The 26,224-nt window shown below is 56.7% G+C and overlaps 7 protein-coding genes across 7 annotated transcripts; 3 read left to right on the top strand and 4 right to left on the bottom strand.

Annotated features, from left to right (window-relative positions):
• Positions 1-4,366: 4,366 nt before the first annotated feature.
• On the bottom strand, positions 4,367-5,363 carry COCSUDRAFT_58730 (hypothetical protein; the record flags this gene model as incomplete). The annotated part of the gene is made up of 2 exons (XM_005643935.1): positions 4,367-4,535; positions 5,284-5,363. 2 exons carry the CDS (start codon positions 5,361-5,363, stop codon positions 4,367-4,369), a joined length of 249 nt encoding a protein of 82 aa, XP_005643992.1.
• A 4,755-nt stretch (positions 5,364-10,118) lies between these two features.
• On the bottom strand, positions 10,119-10,531 carry COCSUDRAFT_58728 (hypothetical protein; the record flags this gene model as incomplete). The annotated part of the gene is made up of 2 exons (XM_005643934.1): positions 10,119-10,287; positions 10,515-10,531. 2 exons carry the CDS (start codon positions 10,529-10,531, stop codon positions 10,119-10,121), a joined length of 186 nt encoding a protein of 61 aa, XP_005643991.1.
• Positions 10,532-11,797: 1,266 nt separating this feature from the next.
• COCSUDRAFT_19555 (sarcosine oxidase) lies at positions 11,798-13,672 on the top strand (the record flags this gene model as incomplete). The annotated part of the gene is made up of 8 exons (XM_005643933.1): positions 11,798-11,896; positions 11,988-12,081; positions 12,180-12,270; positions 12,341-12,509; positions 12,595-12,825; positions 12,934-13,170; positions 13,272-13,400; positions 13,502-13,672. Coding segments are annotated over 8 exons (1,221 nt in total), but the record flags the coding sequence as incomplete, so codon positions are not given.
• Positions 13,673-13,737: 65 nt separating this feature from the next.
• COCSUDRAFT_48950 (Nop53-domain-containing protein) lies at positions 13,738-16,120 on the bottom strand (the record flags this gene model as incomplete). Its single annotated transcript, XM_005643932.1, has 4 exons — positions 13,738-14,730; positions 14,852-15,178; positions 15,287-15,494; positions 16,059-16,120. The coding sequence occupies 4 exons, from the start codon at positions 16,118-16,120 to the stop codon at positions 14,500-14,502; spliced, it is 828 nt and encodes a 275-aa protein (XP_005643989.1). The 3' UTR covers positions 13,738-14,499.
• A 396-nt stretch (positions 16,121-16,516) lies between these two features.
• On the top strand, positions 16,517-19,249 carry COCSUDRAFT_67899 (hypothetical protein). Its single transcript, XM_005643931.1, has 6 exons — positions 16,517-16,698; positions 16,905-17,034; positions 17,110-17,538; positions 17,647-17,810; positions 18,015-18,260; positions 18,388-19,249. The coding sequence occupies exons 3-6, from the start codon at positions 17,259-17,261 to the stop codon at positions 18,760-18,762; spliced, it is 1,065 nt and encodes a 354-aa protein (XP_005643988.1). The 5' UTR covers positions 16,517-16,698; positions 16,905-17,034; positions 17,110-17,258; the 3' UTR covers positions 18,763-19,249.
• COCSUDRAFT_83567 (hypothetical protein) lies at positions 16,634-17,151 on the top strand (the record flags this gene model as incomplete). The annotated part of the gene is made up of 3 exons (XM_005644003.1): positions 16,634-16,698; positions 16,905-17,034; positions 17,110-17,151. The coding sequence occupies 3 exons, from the start codon at positions 16,634-16,636 to the stop codon at positions 17,149-17,151; spliced, it is 237 nt and encodes a 78-aa protein (XP_005644060.1).
• A 4,002-nt stretch (positions 19,250-23,251) lies between the features above and the next one.
• Positions 23,252-25,852, bottom strand: COCSUDRAFT_3156 (RFC1-domain-containing protein; the record flags this gene model as incomplete). Its single annotated transcript, XM_005643930.1, has 9 exons — positions 23,252-23,380; positions 23,487-23,697; positions 23,837-24,063; positions 24,371-24,511; positions 24,630-24,813; positions 24,938-25,110; positions 25,237-25,396; positions 25,497-25,572; positions 25,714-25,852. Coding segments are annotated over 9 exons (1,440 nt in total), but the record flags the coding sequence as incomplete, so codon positions are not given.
• Positions 25,853-26,224: the final 372 nt, after the last annotated feature.

Below are 26,224 nucleotides of genomic sequence, written 5' to 3'. Positions count from 1 at the left end.
GGTCAGCCTGAGCCTTACAGCTCCAGCCAGCACACTGTATGGCTCTGCAGCCTGGAGGCTGCCCCTTCATCTTCTGGACGATCAGCCGTTCTGCGATCGCGTTACGGCAGCGATTCCGGAGTATCTTGCCGCACACCCGCTCGGAGAGGGCGTCACGCAGGGCAGCAGGTGGGTGGAGTTGAAGTGGCAGGTCAAAGATATGGCCATGCAGCGTTCCTGGGCTCTCGCAGCGGAGCGCCGGGCCTCTCAGCGGGCTCTGGAGTCTGACAGCCGCGCAGCGCTCGCGGCGTTCACCCGGCGGCCCGCACCAGACACCCTTCTGGCATGGCAGGATGCCCACCAGCTTCTGCAGGGCCTCAATGTGGAGGCAGCTAAGGGGGCAGCACTCCAGGCTGGGATCGTATGGCAGTTCTACGGTGAGCAGTCCACCTTCTGGTTCCACCACCTGGCCCGGGAGCGGCAGGGCCGCACAGAGTTGATGGCCCTCAGGACAGGTCCAGCCCCTGACAGCCCACGGGTTGTCCTGGATCACCCAGCCGGCAGAGATCGGGGCGGCGCGGTGCTGCGGGAGTACTACAGTGGCGACGAAGCGGCAGGCCTCTTCGCGGCGCAGCCGGTGTCGCTGGCAGCCCAGGATGAGCTGCTGCAGGCAGTGGACAAGCGTTTGTCCCCTCAGGCAGCTGCAGCGGCAGAAGGAGAGCGCGGTGATGGCAGCGTGTCGGTCGCAGAGCTGGAGACTGCCCTCCGGAGCCTGCCGCGCGGCAAGGCACCGGGCTTGGATGGCCTGCCATATGAGTTCTACCTGCGCTTCTGGCCTGTGGTAGGGCTGGAGCTGGCAGGGATGCTGCAGGAAGCTTTCGGCGGCGGCGGGGAAGCGGCGCTGCCGCCACCGCTGACGCAGGGGCGTATCACTCTCTTGTACAAGGGGAAGGGGGCAGACAGGGAGTCTCTAGCCAGCTACAGGCCCATCACGTTGCTCAACACCGACTACAAGCTCGCGGCGCGGGCGATCGCCAGCCGGATCGGGCCGCTGCTGAATCAGGTGGTGGATGCCACACAGACAGGCTTCCTGCCTAAGCGCTGGGCGGGGGACAACGTGCTGGCACACCTGGAGGAGATCAGCTACCTGGAGGCCACACACCAGCCAGGCGTGCAGGTCTTCCTGGACTTCGAGAAGGCCTTCGATCGCCTTGACAGGGCCTGGATTGAGCGGTGCATGGCTGCGGTGGGCTTCGGGCCCGGTGTGCAGCGGTGGGTGCACATTCTGCACTCCGGCACGACCGCGCGAGTGGCCTTCAACGGCTGGCACACCGATGCCTTCCCGGTGGCCGCCGGCGTCTTCCAGGGAAGCCCCCTCTCGCCGCTGCTGTTTGTGCTTGCCGCGCAGCCGATGGCCGCGCATGCCAGGATGCTTGCAGGCCAGCTAGCTTTCCAGCCCATCAGACTGCCTTCAGGGGAGCCAGCACCAGTCATGCACCAGCATGCGGACGACACCAGCGTGCACGCGCGGACTCCCCGGGATGCTCAGATCGTGCTGGGGGCCAGCGTGGGCCTCCACTGCGCAGCCACAGGAGCCAGGCTGCAGCGCAGCAAGAGCCAGGCCCTAGGGCTTGGCAGCCTCAGCCATCTCGCCGGGCCCGATCCAGTCACGGGGGTCACCTTCGCGGCTTCGAGCGACGGCGTCAAGCACCTGGGCATTCCCTTGTCCACCCAGCCAGCTGCAGCTGCCACAGCCCTATACACAGCCATCATTGAGAAGGTGGAGGCCCGCATCGCCCGCTGGTCCGGCTTCAGACTCAGCCTGCTGGGCCGAGCGTACGTCGCAAAACAGGTGCTGGCCTCCATGGTCACCTACCATGCCACCTTCATACCGGTGCCACAAGACTTGCTACAGAGGCTCTGCAGAGCCATCCACACTTTCGTCGCGGCGAACCGGCCGGTGACCCCTGGCGCAGCGGCGGCGCTGTTCCCAAGCAAGGACGTCTGCTTCCGCGCGGCCGCACACGGCGGCATCGCGCTGGTGGACATCAAGGCCCAGATCCTGGCTCTCCAGGCCAAGGTGGTGGGCAGGCTGTTGGAGCCGGAACAGCTGGCCTGGAAGGCCTACTTCGACCACTGGCTGTACAGGAGCACAGCCTGGCTGGCAGCGCAGGAACCCGGCACGGTGTCAGCGCGGCGGCAGCACATCTGGCAGCTGGGAAGATTCCTGCTCTTCTCCACCTTTGCAGCGAAGCATGTGGAGGCCCCGCAGCGCGTACGGCAGTACCTGCATGCCTACCAGCAGCTGCGGCCCCATCACCTGCGGAAGCCGGAAGCGATCGGCTACGACGCAGTCATGGGTGAGCCACTGTTCTTCAACAGGCAGCTCACGGATGCAGTCAGGCAGCCCTTTGCCTGGGAGGACTGGGCCAGGCTTGGCCTGGTCAGGATCAGCCACCTGCGCGATGTCGTGCGCGGCCCGGAGCATCCGGTTCGGATGGTGCGAGAGCGCGTGCCCATCCTTCTGGCTGCCTTGCCAGCAGCCTGGAGAGCGCTAATCCAGGTGCAGCCACCGGCCGCTATGTGGTGCGCATCTCCGGACCCGTCGGATCGCCGCGTCTGGTCTCGCACAGCCGAAGGTAGCACCTACCTTCTCAGCCACACAGTAAGCAGCACAGGAGCCCTTGTGCCAGTGGACGGAGGCGTTGCAGCCATGCACGCCTTCCTTCCTCCGGCCGCGCAGCCTGCATTGGTTCAGCACTGGGACATCACCAGGCCCTGGCATCCACGCAGCGGCACACGTCAGCAGCGCCAGCACGCGGAGCAGCTGCACCCAGAGCAGCACCTGCAGGTGGAGCAGCAGCCAGGGGAGCAGTTGGAGTGGGAGCAGCAGCTGCCGGAGCCACTGCCACCACCGCCGCCCGCACTATACTTCTTTGGCCTCTGGGGATCCCAGGTACAGGACCCTCAGGCTTGGGGGCTCGGCACGCGGCCGGCACATGAGTTTGTGGTGAGGGAGGCCACCGCGCGGCGACAGGTGCTTCACAGGATCAGCAAGGGGGAGGCCAGCCCGGCGGGCCCGCTGCGACCAGCCATCTGGGCTGATACCACAGATGATCAGCGCAGCGGCCTTCGGGCGCTCGAGGCGCGATGGGAGGCCAGGGCTGCAGCTGCTGGTACCGCGTCGCAGGTCTTAGGCAAGAGGCCTCGAGGGCAGCCTGATCCCTCCTCCTGGGCGATCTGGATGGCTGCGCCGCAACCACGTCCGGTTCCGCTGCGGGACCGCGGCGGGCCTGCGGGCGCGCCAGCGGGCCCTTCACCAGTGCCACAGGGAGCAGATGTCACTGTTGATCCTGCTGCTGCTGTCACAGCAGACCCATCAGCACCTTGGGCTCATGTGTGGCAAGTGGTGCACGCTTCCCATCTGGACCGGCGGCAGCGCGTGACAGCGTGGAGGCTGCTGCATGGCCAGCTCTTCGTCGGCGGCTTCGCGCGTCACGTCCACCGCGCCGATCCCGCCGGTCACGTTTGCCCGCATCCGAGCTGTGCAGGTCAGCTGGCCACACTCACCCATGTCTTCATCATCTGCCCTCTCGCCGCCGGGGTGTGGGACTGGTTCGCAGCGACATGGGCCGCGGTGACCGGAGACGACGCGCCACCGCGCAGCGCCGACCTTCTTCTCGCCGATGACACCAGGATCTGGGGACCGCCGCGGCAGCTCAGGCAGCTCTGGGATCGCCTGCGGCTCGCTACAATCTGTCAGCTGTGGGCAGCATATCAGCGCGGCCGCCACCAGCCAGATGTGGCGGCGATCACCCCCGGAGCGGTTGCGGCTCGCATCCTGTCTTCCTGCAAGAAGGCCCTGCTTGCCGATTGGCGGCTCGCGACCGTCAACGTCCGGCAGACAGCAGGTGTGCTCAGCGACTGGCTTCGCGGACGCGACCCGATGATCACCAGGGAGCAGTTTGCGGCGCGATGGTGCCACCGCGCGGTCCTCTGCGCGCTGGAGGAGCTGCCGGGCGCGCAACCAGTCATCCACTGGAGTGCCCAGCATCCCGTGCCGCTTCCAGCGTGACGCTTCCGATCCACCATTCACTGTACCCAGCCGGCCACGGCTCTAACTTGGCTATCTGTATGACCATGCTCTCATTTGGCCTTCTGCCATGACACCCGCTCGTGTCGATTCTTGTGTTGAACTCACACCCTCTCTTAGGGGGGCCTTTGCGATAGGTGCTCTGGGCACATGGGCGCTAAGAGCCTTCGTCATACCATAGTCAGGCACGGATGACTAACCTTTCACCAGTCCCGATCCCACCCCGGCAAAGCCCGGCCTGTCGTTCCTTGTCTGAGACCCCTTTTGCCTTAGAGCCCTGGGACCACAGATTGCCTACCAGAAGCTTTGCGCCTCTCCTACCTCTAACCTTTGCCAGCGCGGAATGGGGCTCCGAGTCACGTGCTTCCACTGGTCGAGGGACCTGTCGAGCTCGGCCCAACACGGCCCCGGGGGTGCCTCCTTCACCCCTGGGGCACTGGCCTCGCCACCCAGTGCCGGTGGCCTCGCCCACCACCGGACGTGTTTGCGCGGCTCACCCCTTGGGTATCCCTCGGCCAGACGGATCCATCGTGCGCCCCGCTACCTGTGGAGTACCGTGCCGGAGAGCCAGAGCGTTGGCGCAAGCTTACAGAAGACCACCCTGCCCAGGGCTTTAGGCTATCAATAGTTTTCCAGTGATCCTCCGATGTTTCTGTCTCACCAGCAGCCCCAACAATCCCCTTGGCCTGTCATCCGTGGCCTTCTGCCTTAGTGTCTGTCCTCCTCACCATTCACAGTAGTTCATTGAAGGCTATCTGAAGGGTTTAGGGTTTCCAACCCCAGTATCCACCCTTGAACCTGAGCGGGTGTCTAGGACCTTGGACATGATACCTCCTGCCTATCCCCGCCTCCAATGTGGTGGGTGTGTGTATCTGGTCGAGTTCTCACCAGCCTACCTGTTTTTCGCCTCATTTGCGGCTTCATATCTCCCATATGCCACCGTTTGCTTGTGCCCCACCTTGCTGGCAGATTGAGGCATAGTTTAGGGTCACATTGCCAGCCCCGAGCGGCACCTAGTGGTAATGGGTCCGAACGCGATCCTGTTCCATCCCTGTCGGCCAACCGTATAAACGTGCCTTTCATGTCTGTTCCACCACTGGTTGCCCGCACATCCATAATTGCCTGCCAGTGATTGATGATTGCCTGCTTTGCTGTGACCCCTGCCTCCAGCTGCAAGCCCTAGGCTTGCCCCGTGGGTCCTCCAACGTCACCTCAGCGGTGTTGCGTTGCCGGCGGGCTGGAGTGCGCCTCTGGGGATGAGGTTACCCTCTGGTGCTTGGGACATGTCCATCGCTAGGAGCCTTTCTGTTGCCTTTCTGTGGTATGCCTTCATGCTTGCGCTTCTCTTCAGTATCGCATTATCCTCCTGCGGGAGTGCTCTGCGTGCCCCAACTCTGACAGGTTTCCCCAAATATCCTATTGCATGCGTGCTGGGAAGCGTGCGACTGGCACCTGTGTAATAGCGGGGGCTTCCCCTTTTAAAAAAAAAAAAAAAAAAAAAATTACTTCCGGCGCATCATGTCGCAGAGCATCCTCTTGCGCTGTCCCTGGTTGCTGACGAGTCCCATAAGAACATGGCGAGCGGCACATCGCTGGGATGTACGGTGTGACGCTGTCCCTGGTGGAGCAGCAGTTTCCGGCCAGCCAGCCATTCCAGGCAATCTTCGATACGCATGCCCGGAACGCCGGAGAGCTCCAGGGGTGGAGCTAACGGTGCGGGTACCTGGGCTGCTTGGCCTTCTGTACAGGTGCTGATGTGGCTGATGAGAACCCGTGTGGCGATCGCACTCCATCAGGCTGGCGGCAGCTGCTACACGCGCAGCTGATCGATTCTGCGCCGTGGCGTCCGCTGCAGCGACAAACATGCAGATATCCCCAACATGGGCGGTGTCGCTGCCGGGGAACGGGACGGTGCCGGTCGAAATGGTGGACTGTCAAAACAGTCACAAGATGGTGGGAACATAATAGTTCATACGCCCTAGGCTTGCCCCGTGGGTCCTCCAACGTCACCTCAGCGGTGTTGCGTTGCCGGCGGGCTGGAGTGCGCCTCTGGGGATGAGGTTACCCTCTGGTGCTTGGGACATGTCCATCGCTAGGAGCCTTTCTGTTGCCTTTCTGTGGTATGCCTTCATGCTTGCGCTTCTCTTAAGTATCGCATTATCCTCCTGCGGGAGTGCTCTGCGTGCCCCAACTCTGACAGGTTTCCCCAAATATCCTATTGCATGCGTGCTGGGAAGCGTGCGACTGGCACCTGTGTAATAGCGGGGGCTTTCCCCTTTTAAAAAAAAAAAAAAAAAAAAAAAAAAAGTTCATACGAAGAAATACAAAGATGGAATCTCTTACCTTAATGCATTCCATCAGGGTAGTGTAACACGTGCAAATTGTGATGGCAGCGTGTCAGTCGCAGAGCTGGAGACTGCCCTCCGGAGCCTGCCGCGCGGCAAGGCACCGGGCTTGGATGGCCTGCCATATGAGTTCTACCTGCGCTTCTGGCCTGTGGTAGGGCTGGAGCTGGCAGGGATGCTGCAGGAAGCTTTCGGCGGCGGCGGGGAAGCGGCGCTGCCGCCACCGCTGACGCAGGGGCGTATCACTCTCTTGTACAAGGGGAAGGGGGCAGACAGGGAGTCTCCAGCCAGCTACAGGCCCATCACGTTGCTCAACACCGACTACAAGCTCGCGGCGCGGGCGATCGCCAGCCGGATCGGGCCGCTGCTGAATCAGGTGGTGGATGCCACACAGACAGGCTTCCTGCCTAAGCGCTGGGCGGGGGACAACGTGCTGGCACACCTGGAGGAGATCAGCTACCTGGAGGCCACACACCAGCCAGGCGTGCAGGTCTTCCTGGACTTCGAGAAGGCCTTCGATCGCCTTGACAGGGCCTGGATTGAGCGGTGCATGGCTGCGGTGGGCTTCGGGCCCGGTGTGCAGCGGTGGGTGCACATTCTGCACTCCGGCACGACCGCGCGAGTGGCCTTCAACGGCTGGCACACCGATGCCTTCCCGGTGGCCGCCGGCGTCTTCCAGGGAAGCCCCCTCTCGCCGCTGCTGTTTGTGCTTGCCGCGCAGCCGATGGCCGCGCATGCCAGGATGCTTGCAGGCCAGCTAGCTTTCCAGCCCATCAGACTGCCTTCAGGGGAGCCAGCACCAGTCATGCACCAGCATGCGGACGACACCAGCGTGCACGCGCGGACTCCCCGGGATGCTCAGATCGTGCTGGGGGCCAGCGTGGGCCTCCACTGCGCAGCCACAGGAGCCAGGCTGCAGCGCAGCAAGAGCCAGGCCCTAGGGCTTGGCAGCCTCAGCCATCTCGCCGGGCCCGATCCAGTCACAGGAGTCACCTTCGCGGCTTCGAGCGACGGCGTCAAGCACCTGGGCATTCCCTTGTCCACCCAGCCAGCTGCAGCTGCCACAGCCCTATACACAGCCATCATTGAGAAGGTGGAGGCCCGCATCGCCCGCTGGTCCGGCTTCAGACTCAGCCTGCTGGGCCGAGCGTACGTCGCAAAACAGGTGCTGGCCTCCATGGTCACCTACCATGCCACCTTCATACCGGTGCCACAAGACTTGCTACAGAGGCTTTGCAGAGCCATCCACACTTTCGTCGCGGCGAACCGGCCGGTGACCCCTGGCGCAGCGGCGGCGCTGTTCCCAGGCAAGGACGTCTGCTTCCGCGCGGCCGCACACGGCGGCATCGCGCTGGTGGACATCAGGGCCCAGATCCTGGCTCTCCAGGCCAAGGTGGTGGGCAGGCTGTTGGAGCCGGAGCAGCTGGCCTGGAAGGCCTACTTCGACCACTGGCTGTACAGGAGCACAGCCTGGCTGGCAGCGCAGGAACCCGGCACGGTGTCAGCGCGGCGGCAGCACATCTGGCAGCTGGGAAGATTCCTGCTCTTCTCCACCTTTGCAGCGAAGCATGTGGAGGCCCCGCAGCGCGTCCGCCAGTACCTGCATGCCTACCAGCAGCTGCGGCCCCATCACCTGCGGAAGCCGGAAGCGATCGGCTACGACGCAGTCATGGGTGAGCCACTGTTCTTCAACAGGCAGCTCACAGATGCAGACAAGCAGCCCTTTGCCTGGGAGGACTGGGCCAGGCTTGGCCTGGTCAGGATCAGCCACCTGCGCGATGTCGTGCGCGGCCCGGAGCATCCGGTTCGGATGGTGCGAGAGCGCGTGCCCATCCTTCTGGCTGCCTTGCCAGCAGCCTGGAGAGCGCTCATCCAGGTGCAGCCACCGGCCGCTATGTGGTGCGCATCGCCGGACCCGTCGGACCGCCGCGTCTGGTCTCGCACAGCCGAAGGTAGCACCTACCTTCTCAGCCACACAGTAAGCAGCACAGGAGCCCTTGTGCCAGTGGACGGAGGCGTTGCAGCCATGCACGCCTTCCTTCCTCCGGCCGCGCAGCCTGCATTGGTTCAGCACTGGGACATCACCAGGCCCTGGCATCCACGCAGCGGCACACGTCAGCAACGCCAGCACGCGGAGCAGCTGCACCCAGAGCAGCACCTGCAGGTGGAGCAGCAGCCAGGGGAGCAGTTGGAGTGGGAGCAGCAGCTGCCAGAGCCACCGCCACCACCGCCGCCCACACTATACTTCTTTGGCCTCTGGGGATCCCAGGTACAGGACCCTCAGGCTTGGGGGCTCGGCGCGCGGCCGGCACATGAGTTTGTGGTGAGGGAGGCCACCACGCGGCGACAGGTGCTTCACAGGATCAGCAAGGGGGAGGCCAGCCCGGCGGGCCCGCTGCGACCAGCCATCTGGGCTGATACCACAGATGATCAGCGCAGCGGCCTTCGGGCGCTCGAGGCGCGATGGGAGGCCAGGGCTGCAGCTGCTGGTACCGCGTCGCAGGTCTTAGGCAAGAGGCCTCGAGGGCAGCCTGATCCCTCCTCCTGGGCGATCTGGATGGCTGCGCCGCTGCCACGTCCGGTTCCGCTGCGGGACCGCGGCGGGCCTGCGGGCGCGCCAGCGGGCCCTTCACCAGTGCCACAGGGAGCAGATGTCACTGTTGATCCTGCTGCTGCTGCCACAGCAGACCCATCAGCACCTTGGGCTCATGTGTGGCAAGTGGTGCACGCTTCCCATCTGGACCGGCGGCAGCGCGTGACAGCGTGGAGGCTGCTGCATGGCCAGCTCTTCGTCGGCGGCTTCGCGCGTCACGTCCACCGCGCCGATCCCGCCGGTCACGTTTGCCCGCATCCGAGCTGTGCAGGTCAGCTGGCCACACTCACCCATGTCTTCATCATCTGCCCTCTCGCCGCCGGGGTGTGGGACTGGTTCGCAGCGACATGGGCCGCGGTGACCGGAGACGACGCGCCACCGCGCAGCGCCGACCTTCTTCTCGCCGATGACACCAGGATCTGGGGACCGCCGCGGCAGCTCAGGCAGCTCTGGGATCGCCTGCGGCTCGCTACAATCTGTCAGCTGTGGGCAGCATATCAGCGCGGCCGCCACCAGCCAGATGCGGCGGCGATCACCCCCGGAGCGGTTGCGGCTCGCATCCTGTCTTCCTGCAAGAAGGCCCTGCTTGCCGATTGGCGGCTCGCGACCGTCAACGTCCGGCAGACAGCAGGTGTGCTCAGCGACTGGCTTCGCGGACGCGACCCGATGATCACCAGGGAGCAGTTTGCGGCGCGATGGTGCCACCGCGCGGTCCTCTGCGCGCTGGAGGAGCTGCCGGGCGCGCAACCAGTCATCCACTGGAGTGCCCAGCATCCCGTGCCGCTTCCAGCGTGACGCTTCCGATCCACCATTCACTGTACCCAGCCGGCCACGGCTCTAACTTGGCTATCTGTATGACCATGCTCTCATTTGGCCTTCTGCCATGACACCCGCTCGTGTCGATTCTTGTGTTGAACTCACACCCTCTCTTAGGGGGGCCTTTGCGATAGGTGCTCTGGGCACATGGGCGCTAAGAGCCTTCGTCATACCATAGTCAGGCACGGATGACTAACCTTTCACCAGTCCCGATCCCACCCCGGCAAAGCCCGGCCTGTCGTTCCTTGTCTGAGACCCCTTTTTGCCTTAGAGCCCTGGGACCACAGATTGCCTACCAGACGCTTTGCGCCTCTCCTACTTCTAACCTTTGCCAGCGCGGAATGGGGCTCCGAGTCACGTGCTTCCACTGGTCGAGGGACCTGTCGAGCTCGGCCCAACACGGCCCCGGGGGTGCCTCCTTCACCCCTGGGGCACTGGCCTCGCCATCCAGTGCCAGTGGCCTCGCCCACCACCGGACGTGTTTGCGCGGCTCACATCTTGGGTATCCCTCGGCCAGACGGATCCATCGTGCGCCCCGCTACCTGTGGAGTACCGTGCCGGAGAGCTGGAGCGTTGGCGCAAGCTTACAGAAGACCACCCTGCCCAGGGCTTTAGGCTATCAATAGTTTTCCAGTGATCCTCCGATGTTTCTGTCTCACCAGCAGCCCCAACAATCCCCGTGGCTAACCTGAACTGCGCCAGCATGCCCGCCCTACCTTCCAACCTTCATGTCATCCGTGGCCTTCTGCCTTAGTGTCTGTCCTCCTCACCATTCACAGTAGTTCATTGAAGGCTATCTGAAGGGTTTAGGGTTTCCAACCCCAGTATCCACCCTTGAACCTGAGCGGGTGTCTAGGACCTTGGACATGATGCCTCCTGCCTATCCCCGCCTCCAATGTGGTGGGTGTGTGTATCTGGTCGAGTTCTCGCCAGCCTACCTGTTTTTCGCCTCATTTGCGGCTTCATATCTCCCATATGCCACCGTTTGCTTGTGCCCCACCTTGCTGGCAGATTGAGGCATAGTTTAGGGTCACATTGCCAGCCCCGAGCGGCACCTAGTGGTAATGGGTCCGAACGCGATCCTGTTCCATCCCTGTCGGCCAACCGTATAAACGTGCCTTTCATGTCTGTTCCACCACTGGTTGCCCGCACATCCATAATTGCCTGCCAGTGATTGATGATTGCCTGCTTTGCTGTGACCCCTGCCTCCAGCTGCAAGCCCTAGGCTTGCCCCGTGGGTCCTCCAACGTCACCTCAGCGGTGTTGCGTTGCCGGCGGGCTGGAGTGCGCCTCTGGGGATGAGGTTACCCTCTGGTGCTTGGGACATGTCCATCGCTAGGAGCCTTTCTGTTGCCTTTCTGTGGTATGCCTTCATGCTTGCGCTTCTCTTAAGTATCGCATTATCCTCCTGCGGGAGTGCTCTGCGTGCCCCAACTCTGACAGGTTTCCCCAAATATCCTATTGCATGCGTGCTGGGAAGCGTGCGACTGGCACCTGTGTAATAGCGGGGGCTTCCCCTTTTAAAAAAAAAAAAATATATTGAGCAATGGATGGCACAACCTGTCCTAGCTCTGCACTTCATGTACAGTGAATGCTGCAACTGATGATCAAAAGGGCTCTTGGGTCCAGCAAAATTCTCTTTGGATCCTCAAACATATCGCTTCCTCCATTCGTTTGTTCGTTCGTCTCAAAACCCCAGACGGTGTCAGGGTTGATGAGGGTAGGGTTTTCTATGAGAGGATGTTTGTTCCCAGCCTGTTCCCCAGCCAAGGAGCAAGCTGAATTGAGTTAGGCTGTGGCGTTGAGTGGCGTTTCCGTGGATGTGAAACGATGGTCTCTTCCTAATCACTGTATGCAGCGAAAATTGCTGATGTCGAATGTGATGATGAGTTGAAGGACAGGTTTTAGCCACGAAATACATGCTTCAAGTCTGCAAATGCTAAAATTAATCATAATCAAATATACATAATTATCAGCAGTGTTGCCATGGCAAACTTCGATGTCGTCGTCGTTGGAATTGGAGGACATGGCAGTGCAGCTCTCTATCACCTTGCTAAGCGGGGTTTCAAGGTAGAATGCTTATCAAGATCACTGACGAAAATGTTCAGATTGTGTCATTACTGATCGAGCATGAACTGATAGTTTTGCTCCTTTCCTGCAGGTCCTGGGACTGGAGCAGTTCTCAATCGCTCACGATCTTGGATCCTCGCATGGCCACTCACGTATAATACGCCTTCAATACCATGAACATCCAGGTAAATCTGGGGAAAAGATAGCATAATTGGAAAGCAGCAGTGTCCTGGCCATGCACCTGTCCACCTGCCCTGTCTCATTCTATGCTGCCACTATTCAGACTATGTGCCGCTCCTGCGTCGCGCTTACGAGCTGTGGCACAAATTAGAGGCTGAATCAGGCCAGGTAGCCCTCTTCCTTGAAAGAAATCAGTAGACTTGAAGAATGGCTTTTGACACAGGCATCTTGCAGGGCACCAATCATGTTTTGTTTCCTGTAGAGACTGCTTTACACTACAGGGTGCTTGGAATTTGCTGATAAGGCCAATGCAGACAGCGTCTTCGCTAATGCTCTAAGGTCTGCCATGGAGCATGGCCTTGAGCATGAGGTCTTATCGTCTGAAGAAGCGAATGCAAGATTTCCGGGATTTCACATTCCGTCAAATTTCATGGTAAATTGATACATGCTGCTTTGACTCGGCACTGTGGGGTGGAGTCACAGTGAAACTCTCTCACATTAAAACTCTCTGAATGCAGGCATTGTACCAGCCACAAGGTGGCATCCTCAGTCCAGAAAAATGCATCAAAGCTCATGTTGAAAGAGCAGTGCAGCACGGAGCTACTGTGCACACGGAAGAAAAGGTGCTTGCTTGGCACGTCTTGCCGTCAGGCAATGTTGAAGTGAGGACAGCGAAGGGAGCATACACGGCATCGAAGCTAGTAGTCACAGCTGGTGCTTGGATCCCGCAACTTGTACCAGAACTGCAGGTAATGAGTGCTACACCAGTGTTGGCCCTGGTATGAGTGTGGTTCCACAACCTGTTGGGATGCTGCATGGGGCTGCACTCCACTTTTAACAGTGTCATTGTTTGCTAGGGGATTGCGGCTGTGCAAAGGCAGGTGATTGGATGGTTTGAAGTGTCAGACCATGAAGCATTCAGCACAGATAACTTTCCGGTCTTCATTTTGGAGGATGAGACGCTGGGAGAATATTACGGCTTCCCTGAATTTGATGGGCTTCCAGGCATGAAAATTGGAAAGTTCTACCATTTGTATGAGCCTTGCGAACAGCCTGACAACTTGACCCGCATCATCACCTCTGCTGATGAAGAGGTACACACAGTATGTATAGACGTGCTTGTTTTCTCTCATGCGATGCTGACATCTGGATCCACTGTAGGATCCATTGTGAATTGGTAAGGCGCTGCCTGCAGGTGCTCCGGGCGGCCGTGAAAAAGTACTTCCCCAAGGCTGATGGGAAGATGTGCAAAGCTGTCGCTTGCATGTTCACAAACACACCTGACAAGCGATTTATTGTGGACTTCCATCCTGAGCACCCACAGGTAAGCTTTGCTCAGCAGAGCCCTTCAAAACGGCAGCACCGGTTGAGCAAACAAAAGCCAGTGTTCTGTGACGTCTTTCCACTGCAATGGGCCGTCTGCAGGTAGTGCTGTGTTCAGCGTGCTCGGGGCACGGCTACAAGTTTTGCAGCGTGATTGGAGAGATACTTGCAGATCTGGTGGTTAAGGGGTCCACAGCACTAAATATCGACCTCCACAGAATCAGCAAGTCCAGAAAGGCTACTCGAGACATTGCAGGATCCTTGAGTAGATGATCACTGGCAAAATTTGATTGTGCTCTGACACGTGAAAGTATCTGTATCTGCAAGGGAAGTATAATGTTCCACATTATATTCCCCTATCAATGTGCACAAAACGTTAAGGAGACTATCTGGGACAAGTATGGGACTCTTTAGGCAGTCATAATTGGTGGAGTGCACAAGATATCTCTTCAGAATTTGATACTTGGGCACACTTGAATTTGTTGTCAAAGTGCTAGTGTTCTTTTCTGTTATGGTCTAGACTTCATCTGGCCAGCCCTGCGGATCTGGTAATCGTCAAAGATCTTTGGCAGTGCAATACTTGGCAAGTTGCTGTATTTACGTGGCTGCTTGGGGGAATGTCAGATATGGTCGGTATACTGTACATTTAGCTTCTTTGTTAAAAGCCCTTGAAATTCAAGGTTTAATCTCTAAGACTATGGTAATGTGTCTTTGGGAAACGCAGGGGCCTTGCACGGTGGTTGCTGCTTGTCGTGAATGCAACACCTGCAGGCCCCCACCATGATATCCAAAGCTACCGCGCAGTGATGGCATGTTTCCTTTGACGGTTCATTTACCATAACGTAATTGTACATTAATATTATTGTAATTTCTGTATGCCTAGACACTCTAGACTGTGTCCTAGTTGCTCCCATTCTCACGTAAATAGCACTTCTATTTTGGTAGCTTCAAGGATATGTCCTGCACACTTGCATAGATGTCTGTGGCTTGCTATCCCGCTCTGTTGTCTATCCCACAACATACTGGTACAGAAGCAATGACACGATGCAAGCCAAGCCTTTGAGCTGTGCAACTCAAAGCCAAATGTCTTCAACACAACATCACTTTTTGCCAGCCTTCCTTTGCGCATCGAGCTCTTTCTGCGCCTCGCGATTCTTCTCTCCGCGCTGCCCATGCGTGAATTCGATCCTCTTGCGCTTTTGCTTCTTCAGGGCACGCACGCGGGGCTCGATGATGCCTCTCTTCTGCAGGCTGTTGAAGCGCTCACGCGCCAGCATCGCTGCGGGTTTCAACTTGCGCAGGCTGCCGCTTATCTCTGAGGTGAGGAGGACCTAGCCGCACACCACCACACGCACCATGAACAAGCCAGACATAAGCTTTCAGGGCAATACACAGCCGGTCTGCAGGAGGACATAGAGTGCCTGGTGAGGGTGGGAGCAGTTGCGAGCGCACCTGCACAGGCGCTTCCTGAAATTTGACCTTGCCCAGGCGCGGGGGCGCAATCAGCGCCTTCTCGGCCTTCATCCTTTCCCGCCGCTGCTGCCGCCGCTCCCTTTCCTGCTCCGCCTCGCTTATTTCCTGCCCAATGCTGTCCAGGTTCTGCAGCTCTCGCCTCTGCTGCTTGAGCCTCTGCTTGGCTGCCATCTCAACTTCCTGCTCCTTCACCCTCGCTTCCTTGTTGCGGACGGTCCTCGTCTTCTTGTTCGGTCGCCTACTGGGTACAGAGCCTTCCTCTTGTCCACTGTGCTCCTCTTCACTGTCTCCATCAACTTCCTCCACCTGCTCGAATAGGAATAAGAACTCCACCGACCATGGCAGCACATTCGTGGCCAGGAGTCTCCATAAAACACAATTGTCAACACCTCTTCTCGTCAGAATGACACTGACCTGATACTCGAGCAAAGGATCCGTCTCGGGCTCCCAGCCAGCTTGCTTTTGCGGCTCCTTTGCACGCATGTCAGCGTCGATGTTTTTCTGCACTTCCACAGCCACTGCATGTGCGACGGTTGCCTCATGCTGCTCCCTGTCTGGATTGTACGAGCAGCCTGGGTCGTCAATCTCTACGGGTCGGATCTGGCGCACTGGCTCCGCTTTCCTGAAGCATAGCAAATGTGCCTGATCAGTGCTCTCATCACTTTTTTCCACTTTGCACAAAATTTCACTGTGAGGTGCAAAAGATACACCTCTCAACATGATATGCACACCTCCTCTTTGCCGGACGAAGAGGTCCAAAAGGAGTGGTCTGCTTGCTTGCTATTGCTTGTGCCACAGCATCGAAATCTTCCGGCTGCTCAGTATCCTTTTCCTCCGCATCCCATATGTCGTACAGTGCTGCAGGCCTACTGGTTTTCCTTCCTCTCTCAGCTGCGGGGTCTCGCTTGCCCGCTGCAGCAGTCTGTCGACGCTGCTGTTTCTTGCCAAGAACAGGCTTGATCACGGGACGAGCCTGGTGTGCTGCATTGATGATGGCCTGGCTTCTCAAGACCTTTTCCTTGCGCTTCTTCAGTGGCCTGGCAGCGCTTGAATCTGCAGGAGCTGCTGATGTGCTGGCTTTTGCCTATGAGACAGCAAGTGCGGGGTGGTGAAACAAAGCAAGCGAGGAATGTGCTGCAACGTATGTAAAAGCAGCCATAAAATGTATATTGAATGCGTCTTTTACCTTATCAATGAAGAAGAGCTCTGAGTCAGGCAGGACGCCAACGTCTGTACCAAGCCGTTCATTCCTTGTCTTCTCTTCAATTGCTTCCTCGATCTGGATTATTCAACAAATTTCATTATTTCTTCCTTTTTAAATAAGACAAACTGCGAGCATCAACTGTCATGAATAAGAGAGCACTCCCACGCACGTCTGCGGTGTTGATATTTTTGCGCCATGCTTTCTTCCCTTTCCGAGAAGCTTTCGCCATCTTCACTAAATCGACTTCGAATAATTGCGGAATGGATGAAGTTCTTTTGGGGGAAAAAATTTGAGGTAGTCTCGGAAGTCGGCCAGCATAGTTTATATATATAGTTCTTGACCTCTGCAAAACGTTAGGGTTACAATTTGCGGTCTTCGTTTCAGGGCTTTGCTAATCATGATGCGACATTGATGTCGTTCTTACTCAGTTTCTCGTGAAGCAAAACGTACATTAATTAATATGAGAAACACACTTCTTGGTTGATAATTCTTCAAATTTCCTGTCTGAGTCTCTTTGGGACGTTTCAAGCGGCGGTGTCTGTGAAAGTAAATTATGAATGGGATCTCAGCAGGCCTTAGCTCTGTATCGTGAGCTCCTCAGAAACATCAGAAAGCTTCCCAGGTGAGCATTGTATTGCCCTGTGTCATACCTGTGGTCGAGACTGACATAATTGCGACACTACTCATGTTACATAAGTGGCCTAGCCAGTGTCCAGGTTCTCTCTCAGCTGCGACCGATGCGTTTCCTGAATCTGTCCTTGCATCAACAAGATGCACGTGGTAATGACCGCATCGCAATTTGCAGAAGGTGTCTCCTGCTCTGTCCAGGAATTCCAGGCAGTACTACAGGCAGAACGTGAAAGGAGGCTTCCAAAACCACAACGACGAGATTGATCCAGAGCGTCTTCAACAGCTCCTTGAAGGCGCAAGAAAAGACGCAGATTTCATACTGAATAAGGTATGTGATGTACTTGCGGTGCATGCTGGTCTGATTGTGTGAAATGGACTATACTGACTCTCGGTGGATGCGCAGTACGTTGGGAGCAACCAAGGAGGGTCAACTACTGGACGGTGATCGAGTTGGCACGCGTTGCAACAACTCGGCAGGACTTTGTACCCTCTCACTTCAAGAAAAGCTCCTAGACACCAAGGGAAGGAGACGGTATTGGAAGCACATCCAGCATGCAGACCCGGCAGCGCAGTTCCGGTCCCATCACAAATGGAAAATCATCGACTGCATACGTCAATGGGAACGCAAATGGAACAGCGGCAGCCATGAATGAAAAGACCTCGCTAGCAAAGCCTGTAGTTGTGGGGGCAGCGCTGTCAGTGTCGTCCCTGGTCCTCTATCTGTTGAGCTCCAGCTACATCATCCTCCTGAACAAGCGTTTGATGGTGGATGATGGGTTCAAGTACCCCTTGGCCCTCACCGGATTGGCACAACTGGCAGGCGCTATTGCAGGTGAGGTGCATAGCCGCCTCCACTGTGTTTGCACCTGCTCAAGCGATTGTTCCGCCCAGCATCGACCCGATTACGCATATGGGACAGGCAGAGATTGCTACCGTGCAGGATGGATCACCTCTAAGACGGGGCTCATCAAGCTAGGGCCTGCACCGTCGCTGCGTTTCCTGGTCACGCGCCTGCTTCCAATTGTGCTGAGCAGTGCTGGAGCGCTGTATTTTGGCAACATGGCATATTTGTCCCTGTCTGTCGCCTTCATCCAGATTCTGAAGGTGTGCAATCAGTGTTTCTTGGCTTTGTGATGTGGCCGAATGATTCCCTTGCGATCGTGCTCCATGCGGAAGCCAGAGACTCTGGCCAGCTTGTGGAGTCGTTGATGCACCCGTAAGCTTGTGAGTTGCGACAGGCATCTGCACATACTCCCCAGTTCCTGCTGTACATCAGAAGCACGGCTTTGACCAGTCTGTGGGCTGCAGGTGCTGACCCCAGCAGTGACCCTGGCCATCTGCGCCACATTTGGGTTAGAGAGGCTGACGGGATCCCTGCTGGTGTCCATCCTGATGATCACTCTGGGCACTGGCGTGGCCACGGCTGTGGAAGTGGGTGTCGCCGGCTTTGCCTGGCCTGGCTTCATTTCCTTCCTGTTCTCCACGCTGCTGGAAGCCGTGCGAGTGGTCTACATCCAGCTGCTGCTGGGCAGCCTGAACTACAACTCCATGGAGGTGTGCCCATCACCCAAGATGTGACACATTCGAGCAACCCTGGCACCAATCTCAATGTCGGGTACTCATTCACATGTCAGGGGGAGAATAGCGAGATGGAGATGGCGCGTGTGCGTGTTGCCTGCAGGTGCTGGTATACCTGGGCTTCCCAACGGGCATGGTGCTGCTGGCAGCGTCAGCCATCTGGGAGCGCGAGGGGTTGCTGGCCAACGGCCTGGCCCTCATGGCGCACAAGCCGCTCCACTACCTGTCAGCCATCTTCATGGGTTTCCTGGTCAACCTGAGCACCGCCTTTGCCATCAAGGTCACCGGCAGCCTGACATTCAAGGTGGTCGGCTGTGTCAAGAACACGCTGCTGGTGTGGGCGGGCATCCTCATGGGGGATGTGGTCACGACCGAGCAGCTGCTGGGCTACACCATCTCTGTCGTGGGGTTCGCCCTCTACACGCACGCAAAGTGGCGACAGGGGAAAAGTGCATCGGCCGCAAAGAAGGTGTCTTAAGGGCGGACTCTCCATTGGAGACTCTCCATTTTGTTATATTGGTTTGGTAGAAAATTCTTGAACGGATAAGTCAGGCAGGCTGTGGATCGATGTTTTTACATGACAGTAGGGGTACTGTATCCATGATCATAAACCTTATTGAACTGAAAGGGTCCTACACCGTATGTGTGCATTGCCTCATGATTCAACAGGATGGAGGGCAAAAGTGGGAATTAAAATAGGTAGATTTTGTAGTACATGGTAGTGACAGCTGAAAGCATGGCGGCCAGCTTCATCAGATTTACATGATCAAAGGATGTCGTGGATTTGGAGTGAGCATGTTGCCTGCATGCAGCGTGATGCTGCCGCTGAGCTTCGCAACAAAATTATAAAGCCTAGTCCATCTTGAAACTTTTCTGTCAATTATTACAGGTCCTACTAGTACAGTGAGTACTCAGACAAGCCCGCGAGATGTTCATTAAGGCCAAGTAAATGCCAATGAGTGATCTTCACCCATCTTTCTTTGCATTCTCAGGATGTCTTCGTTCCTGCCTGCTGAGCTTTCGCGGTGCTTCTGACGCCCGAGCACGAGCATGTTTCCTTAGTGCGTCCCACAGGAAGATGGTCCCTGCATGCATGCAAAGCTGTCCTCTGTCCCTTCTGTGACCGAACAGAAAGCACCATCAACATTCATATGCACAATCATCTCTCATTCTGACAATATTAAGATGTGGAGATACAGGGAGTTTGGTAGAAACTGACCAAACATGCCCCCGTTGAATGGGATGGCCAGGAATCCTGCAATGAACATGGACCATTTGCAGCATATCTCTCACTACACACAGCGGATTTGCAAATTCCCTTCTCAAGGCGCCATCCAGCAGCAACAGCTGGTATCACTCAAGCTTTTTACAGGGCAACCTTCTGTGGTACCTTACCTGTATTGATGGAAATTAGATATCGCATGTATTCAGCAGGCGGAGTTCTGCTGATCCACATCTTCTGTTGGTGGTCTGCCAAAGACCACCAGGGTTTTAGGAACACAACATACACATACAGATTGTGACGTTATCACGAACACCTGTTGCATTTGGAGATGTACTGCAGGACACACCTGACAGCGCGATGATCCCAAGAAGCCCCATGATGAACAAACCAATGGAGGTGGGCAACAGAATTGTGTAAAGGACCACTTGCCAGTCCTTCAAGCGCTGGGGAGCCTGAGGTGCTGCTGCCATCGGAGCCACCATCTTAATTGCGATGATATGTTTGACAAGCACAGTAGTTCAGCTGTGGTGTGAGAAGGTTACCCCAGCAGCTCTAGTGTCCTGACTTATAGCCATGCAGATGTTATCTAGCTAGGCCTCGGCAATAGGAATAGCCCGCTCTCTGGAGTAAAGATTAGTTTGAAAAGGCTTCCGTATGACCCTAGTATCGGAATGACGCCCTTTCAGTAGAGAAACTTTAGCCTGCAAGGATGAGAAGAGAGGAAGGAGGGCACAGGAGGCAGGCCAAATTCACTAGGGTACAGGATGAGAAGAGGAACAGGGCTGTCAATGTGATTGTGAATTATGATGCAAATACCGTCCTCTCGAAATGTAGTTCTGGTTCATGACTCAGTGCCATTACATGATCATCACATGGCTCCATAGCTAATGTTGACATCACCAACACTGAAGTTTATCATTTATCAGTTGCTTTCTTGATCTGAAGGGTGCTTATGACAGAGTGAATCGGGTGTTGCTCTGGGAGAGTCTGCGTCGCCTGGGCATTGATGGCCGCCTGCTCTCTGCCATTCAGTCTTTGTATGCCAATTCTACGGTTGCCATTAAGATTGGGAGCAGGAAGGGTCCTAGTTTGCCCTCTGAGACAGGATTGAAGCAGGGTTGCCCCCTTAGCCCAACGCTGTTTGGCTTGTTTGCAGATGGCCTGCACAGGCACTTGCTGCAGAGGTGCCCTGGGGTTGGCCCGCAGTTGCGTCCTGGCAGTTGTGTACCAGATCTAGGCTATGCCGATGACTTTGCTTTGCTCGCCACCACACCTGCTCATTTGCAACGCTTGATTGATGCAGCTGCTGAGTTTTGTGAACAAACGGGAATGGTCATCAGTGTTGACAAAACAAAGATTGTGGTTTTCTCTTCAAGTTTGCCAGGACCTTTTCAATGGCTTTGTGGTGGTGCGCCTTTACATTGGGTTCAGCAGTTTGAGTACCTGGGTGCCCTTTTTGATGGTGCCCAAGGCATTAATCTCACCTTTGGCAAGCTTCACAGGAACATGTGGGGTGCGTGGGCACAGCTCAGGCAGCAATATGGGAAGTTGCATTGCAGCATGTCAGCTGGCCTGTTGTTGCGCCTATATGATGCATGTGTGCCGCCGACTGCCTCCTACGGTTGTGAGGTGTGGGGCCTGCGCAGCCTTCCTGGTGGCGACAGCCGGCGGGGCCGGGCTGCCTTGGCCTCCTCTCACCTGAAAATTCTGAGAGACATTGCTGGCGTCCCCACCTCTGTGCATGGTGCCATCTTGCTTAAGGAGTTGAATCAGCAGACCCTTGATTGTGTGTGGTGGCGGCGCATTATCAAGTTCTGGAACAATTTGGCTGCCTTGCCTGCAAATAATTTTCACAGGCAAGTGGCCCTTGATGATTGTTGGGATGCCATAACCCGTACTGTTAAGAATTGGGCTTGGGCCTTCATGCGGGGCTTGCGCCGGATTGGGTATGAGTTTGTTATTCGGTTTGACACCCTTGTTCCTGTGGAAGTTGATGCTGTGATGCAGCTGCTAGATGCGCAAGCACTGCAGGTTTGGGATGACATTGACATTTGCCCTAGGACCTGCCCGTCCAGCAATGCCACCTTGTGTACATATCACAGATGGTTTGCTAGGCCAGCTTGTGTGCGCCACCCTTGCCAGCTCTTACAGCAGCCTTTGAGTGCCCGTTGCTTGCGTATACTGTTGAAGTTCAGGATGGGTTGTCATAGTCTGCCCAATGTCTCGGGCCGCTGGGCAAGGATTCCCCGGCCCCAGCGTTTGTGCATGCGTTGTGCCCAGCAGGTTATTGGGGATGAGCGCCACCTTGTGTTTGAGTGCCCTGCCTTGCAATCTGTTCGGGACAGATATCCTGGGCTGTTTGGTGCAGCCATTGTGACGATGCAGCAATTCATGTGGCAGTTGGACATTGTTGGTGTTGCACATTTTGTGATGGATTGTTTTGATTATTTGGATGCTGCCAGTTCATCCAATCAGCCCTAGGCGGCTGGAGTGATGTAATCTTCCTTCCTTCCTTCCTGACTAGAAGTCAGGGCGACAACCTTCTAAGATTGACAGTGCCTCGATTGCACTGTCAACCTTGCAGCCTATGCGCTCTGGGAGGCGCTTTATATTGCATCATGATCATGCACCGCGGCCGCCGAGCATTCGACTTAGTACTGTAGTGCTGAATTGAGAGCCCACGTGGAGTACAGCAATCGCTAGTGCAGTTCTTTTTAGGTGGTGTCCCTTGAGAAAAGTTCTTTGTGCTGTAACAACACTAGCTCCCTTGAGTCCAGATCAAGTATCAGCAGATTATCAAGGTCATATCTTTCATACCTCACATTCGAATTCGTGGTCCTCCGCTGTGGTACAAGCTCACCTAGTGGGCATGCCTAACGCAATGCACTCATGAACATGGAATTGTGATCTCAGGAACAAGCAACATGGCCGAGTCCACATCAAGGTCGAGTTCAAAAATCAAAGAACCAACAACGACAGATAGACGCTCAGCTGCCAACCAGTGGTACTGTCAACTCTTTTGTAGTTTTGAGGCTGTCCTATGCATTAAGGGGAAGGTGCTGCATGATGCGGCAGCCCTGACTGAGTATCTGACGACATATTTATGGAGGCAACATGGCCAGCCTCTGGGACCAGTCTTACTTCTTCTTCCCTGTGGTCGCCTTTGCCTTGCCCCCTCGCGACCCCTTACCAGCCCCTGAAGCTCCGCCCCTCCCCTTCTTTTCCTGGTGCACGCCCGCAACACAGCTCTCAAGGACTTGGTCATATAATCAAACGGATCACTGCTTGTTTTGCCGCAAAATATCAATGTTTCCAACTTTGATTGGAGGCTGTCCAATCGAGCGCTACACACCGGTCCGCCCTTGGCTTCGAAGGTGATGCCCCTGCGCGCAAGTTGTGCGCCCTGCTTCTGAGCCATCTGCTCCTTGCCAAAGTCCTCTTCCTCTTCGTCCTCCTCCAGAGCTGCGCCTGCCGCTTCTGGCTCCGCCTCTCCATTTTCCACTGCACATGCACCCGCACAACCAGCATCTCAAGACTGGGGAAGTGCCACAGTTTCCCTGTGGGAGACCCATGCAAACACCTCCTGTGATCATGCTTCAAGCATCAGATTACAATATACAGTCTGAGACTCACAGGGCTCGAGCTCGTCACTCGGAGCTGCAGCCCCCTTGCCGCGGCCGCGCTTGCGCTTGAACTCGTCGATGGCGATGTTGCACTTGGCGCGGCTGCCGGACTGGTTGAAGGTGCGTGTGAAGGCCGACTTGACCTTGGTATCCACCCCCTTCATCGGGTCCTCGCTCCACTCCGCCTTGCTCTTGAAGTGCGTGACGCTCATCACAAAGTCCAACTCATCCCGCGAGATGCAGTACTCCTGCAAAAACACCGACAGGACTCATGGGGAGGTCATCATCACGCAAATACAGACACCAGCATGGGCAGCACGGTTTCAGGGTGTGTCATTGGTCGTGTCTCATTACCTGCATTGTGTTGATAACAACGGGAATGCCCTCCTTGTCCTCAGAGGCCAGCGGCTTGGACAGTGCATAGCGCAGCGTGGGCAGGTATGCTGTGCGCAAGCCTGTGCGATCTGAAGCCACATGCCCAGAGCTCGTCATGCGGGTGTGTAGCTCGCCCATCAGCCGCCGTTGCTTGCCCGTTGACGAGTTGTTGCCCAGCCATGCTGTGAACCTGTGCAAGACCGATGCCACCATTGACCAATTTTACAAACTATGTAATCTGTGCAGCGCTCTTTGCTTCCCTGATCAAATCAATTGCATCAGACGGTATAAGCATAACACCAGGCAACCAAGCAGACAAGCAGGTGCACCTGGGGAAGTTGTTCTCGTAGGAGCTGAACGTTTCGCGGCCGCCGCGCATGTAGGTAGCAGGGTAGACGCTGCCGATGGCGGCCGCAAAGGGCATCAGCCCCCAGCTGCCGTACTGCCGCACCTTGCGATTCACGAGGTCCCCAGCCGACAGAGCATCCGCGGCCTTGGCCAGGACCTGCACGCACTCGAGAGCTGAACACATCTGCAATTCTAAGCCACAATTCAACTTCTGTGTATGGCAGTCCTGCAGTCCCGTACATAGGCATGCATGCTTCACATGCTTTAGATTCTTCACACATCAGCAGCAAGGGCTGAGAGGTATCGCATGCATATCTATCAGCTGTCATGAAAGGGACATGCCTTCATGCGGGTGACCTCACTATCGGCAACCTTCGGCTTGTGGTTGACATAGTTTTCCTGCAAAGCACAAGCACCAGCTGTTCACAGCAGCATTCCCGGCCTTGAAACATAAGTTCCCTCCATGAGCAGGACGTTCTTTGTAATAACATCAGCAGACAACAAAAGGTGATCACCTGCACCAAGAGGGGCACCAGGTCTGCATCCTGGAAGACCAGATCGATCCTGTCGTTCAGCGACATCTTCTCGGACTCCAGGGATAGCAGCTTGCGGCCGGCCTCAAAGGGGCTCATGTCAGCGTCTTTGCCACCTCCCATCTTGCCCTGCATTTACAAAACTTCTTTGGTAGACAGCAATCCGGTACGTCATCAGGTCAAGACAGGCTGCAAAAAATCAAATGAGGAAGACATCAAGTGAAGGAGGGTAGAGCAGCACCTTGGCCTCATCGTAGGAGAGGGAGCGTTTGCGCAAGCGGATCATCTGCAGCTGCCCTAGCATGAGGCGAATGTCAGCGTTGGAACTCTCGACCAAAGCGGCCAGCGTGCTCTCATTCACCTGCAGACCCTCCTTCTGGCAGATCTGTATCAGCCGCTTTGAGATCTGCTGCGATGTGGGCTTCCTGTCCATCGCAAGACGATCCAGAATTACTCAGTGTGCAGAATGACAAACTAATTTGGATTGCTCTTCACCTGGCACGCTTGCATGCAGGCTCCAAGGGTGATCAAAGGTGCAAAAGCGCACACCTGAAGTCCAGCTCAAGGCAGTGGTTTCGCAGGGACTTGAGCTTCTGGTTGTACTTGTCATTGCAGATGCAGATGATGGGCAGCTTGGCGGCCTTGATGGTGAGGATGAGGTCAGGGACACCGCCCCTGTCACCCGCTGACATGCCATCCACCTCGTCCATGATCAGGCACAGCTGCGCACCAGGGCAGTCTACCTCTTTAGCGTCCTTTCTGCTATCAATGTGCCTCCGACATGGTGCACAGGGACTGGCGTATACACATCAAGCACCCAAGCAACGATCTGTTAAATTGTAGAGTACCTTCTTTTCCTCTCCCTGGGCGCCTGAAGTGAGCGCGCGGTTGTTGGCCAGCTCCTTGATATTGTTGGCCAGCTTGCCTGCCATACCTCCCTTGGCACTCTTGTCAGCTTTGTTGCGTGTGTCGCTGGCGTTCACCTCGACCGGGATAAATCCCAGTTCCCTGGCAACAGCAGACCGGCATCTGTTAGCACACACTGTGGCACATTTTGGCTGCTGAGGCATCCTGCACCATTGATCAGGGTCAACATGCCAAGCTCCACCTGGCAATGATCAGCGCCGAGGAGGTCTTGCCGATGCCTGGGGGACCACTGAGTATAATGGCTTTCTTTGTCAGGTCTTTTGGCTTCCCGCCGCCGCGCTTTGTGGCAACGACCTCCTCGTGCCTCAAATGGATTCGATCCCTGCACGCATTTTACGCATCAGACTCACTTTCATGTGGTCCTGCAGCACCTTATTGCAGAATGCTGTAGACAGCACATGTGGCACAGGTAAATTGGCATGAAAGTTCCCATGCAGGTGTGTACCAGTTCTGCAGCCACTCTCTGATGGTGCCGATGAGGCCTGGATTCCCGATCAGGTCCGCTGACCTCTGAGGTTTGTGTTTCTCCACCCACAGCTGCCCAACCTGACTCCCAGGAGCGCTGCCTGCAGCACCCTTGGTTGCAGCGCTTGTTCCTGCGCATTGTCAGAAGATAATGTTGTCACCCCCAGTTCTAATGCAGTGGCTTCCTTCAGCCAAAAATCAGCAGGCATCCACCGTCAAAGGATGCAATAGGCACACGTTCAGGCTGTGCACACCGGCTTGGCTTGTGCTGGCCGCTGCAGAGGGGAGGGCTGGGGACGCCCGGCCACTGAAACTGGCCGGCAACCTGCGGCCAGAAGCTGAAGGCGGCGCTGCCTCACCAGCGCTGGCAGGGGTTGGCGAGGGAAGGGGAGCCTCTTCAGGCGGAGCGTCTGGTGCAGGTGCAGCCTTGATGAGGGAGAAGAG

This window comes from Coccomyxa subellipsoidea, assembly GCF_000258705.1.
Source record: "Coccomyxa subellipsoidea C-169, whole genome shotgun sequence".
NCBI classification, from domain to species: domain Eukaryota; kingdom Viridiplantae; phylum Chlorophyta; class Trebouxiophyceae; family Coccomyxaceae; genus Coccomyxa; species Coccomyxa subellipsoidea.
Note: the sequence above shows the minus strand (reverse complement) of the source record. Positions and strands in the feature narration are given on the sequence as shown.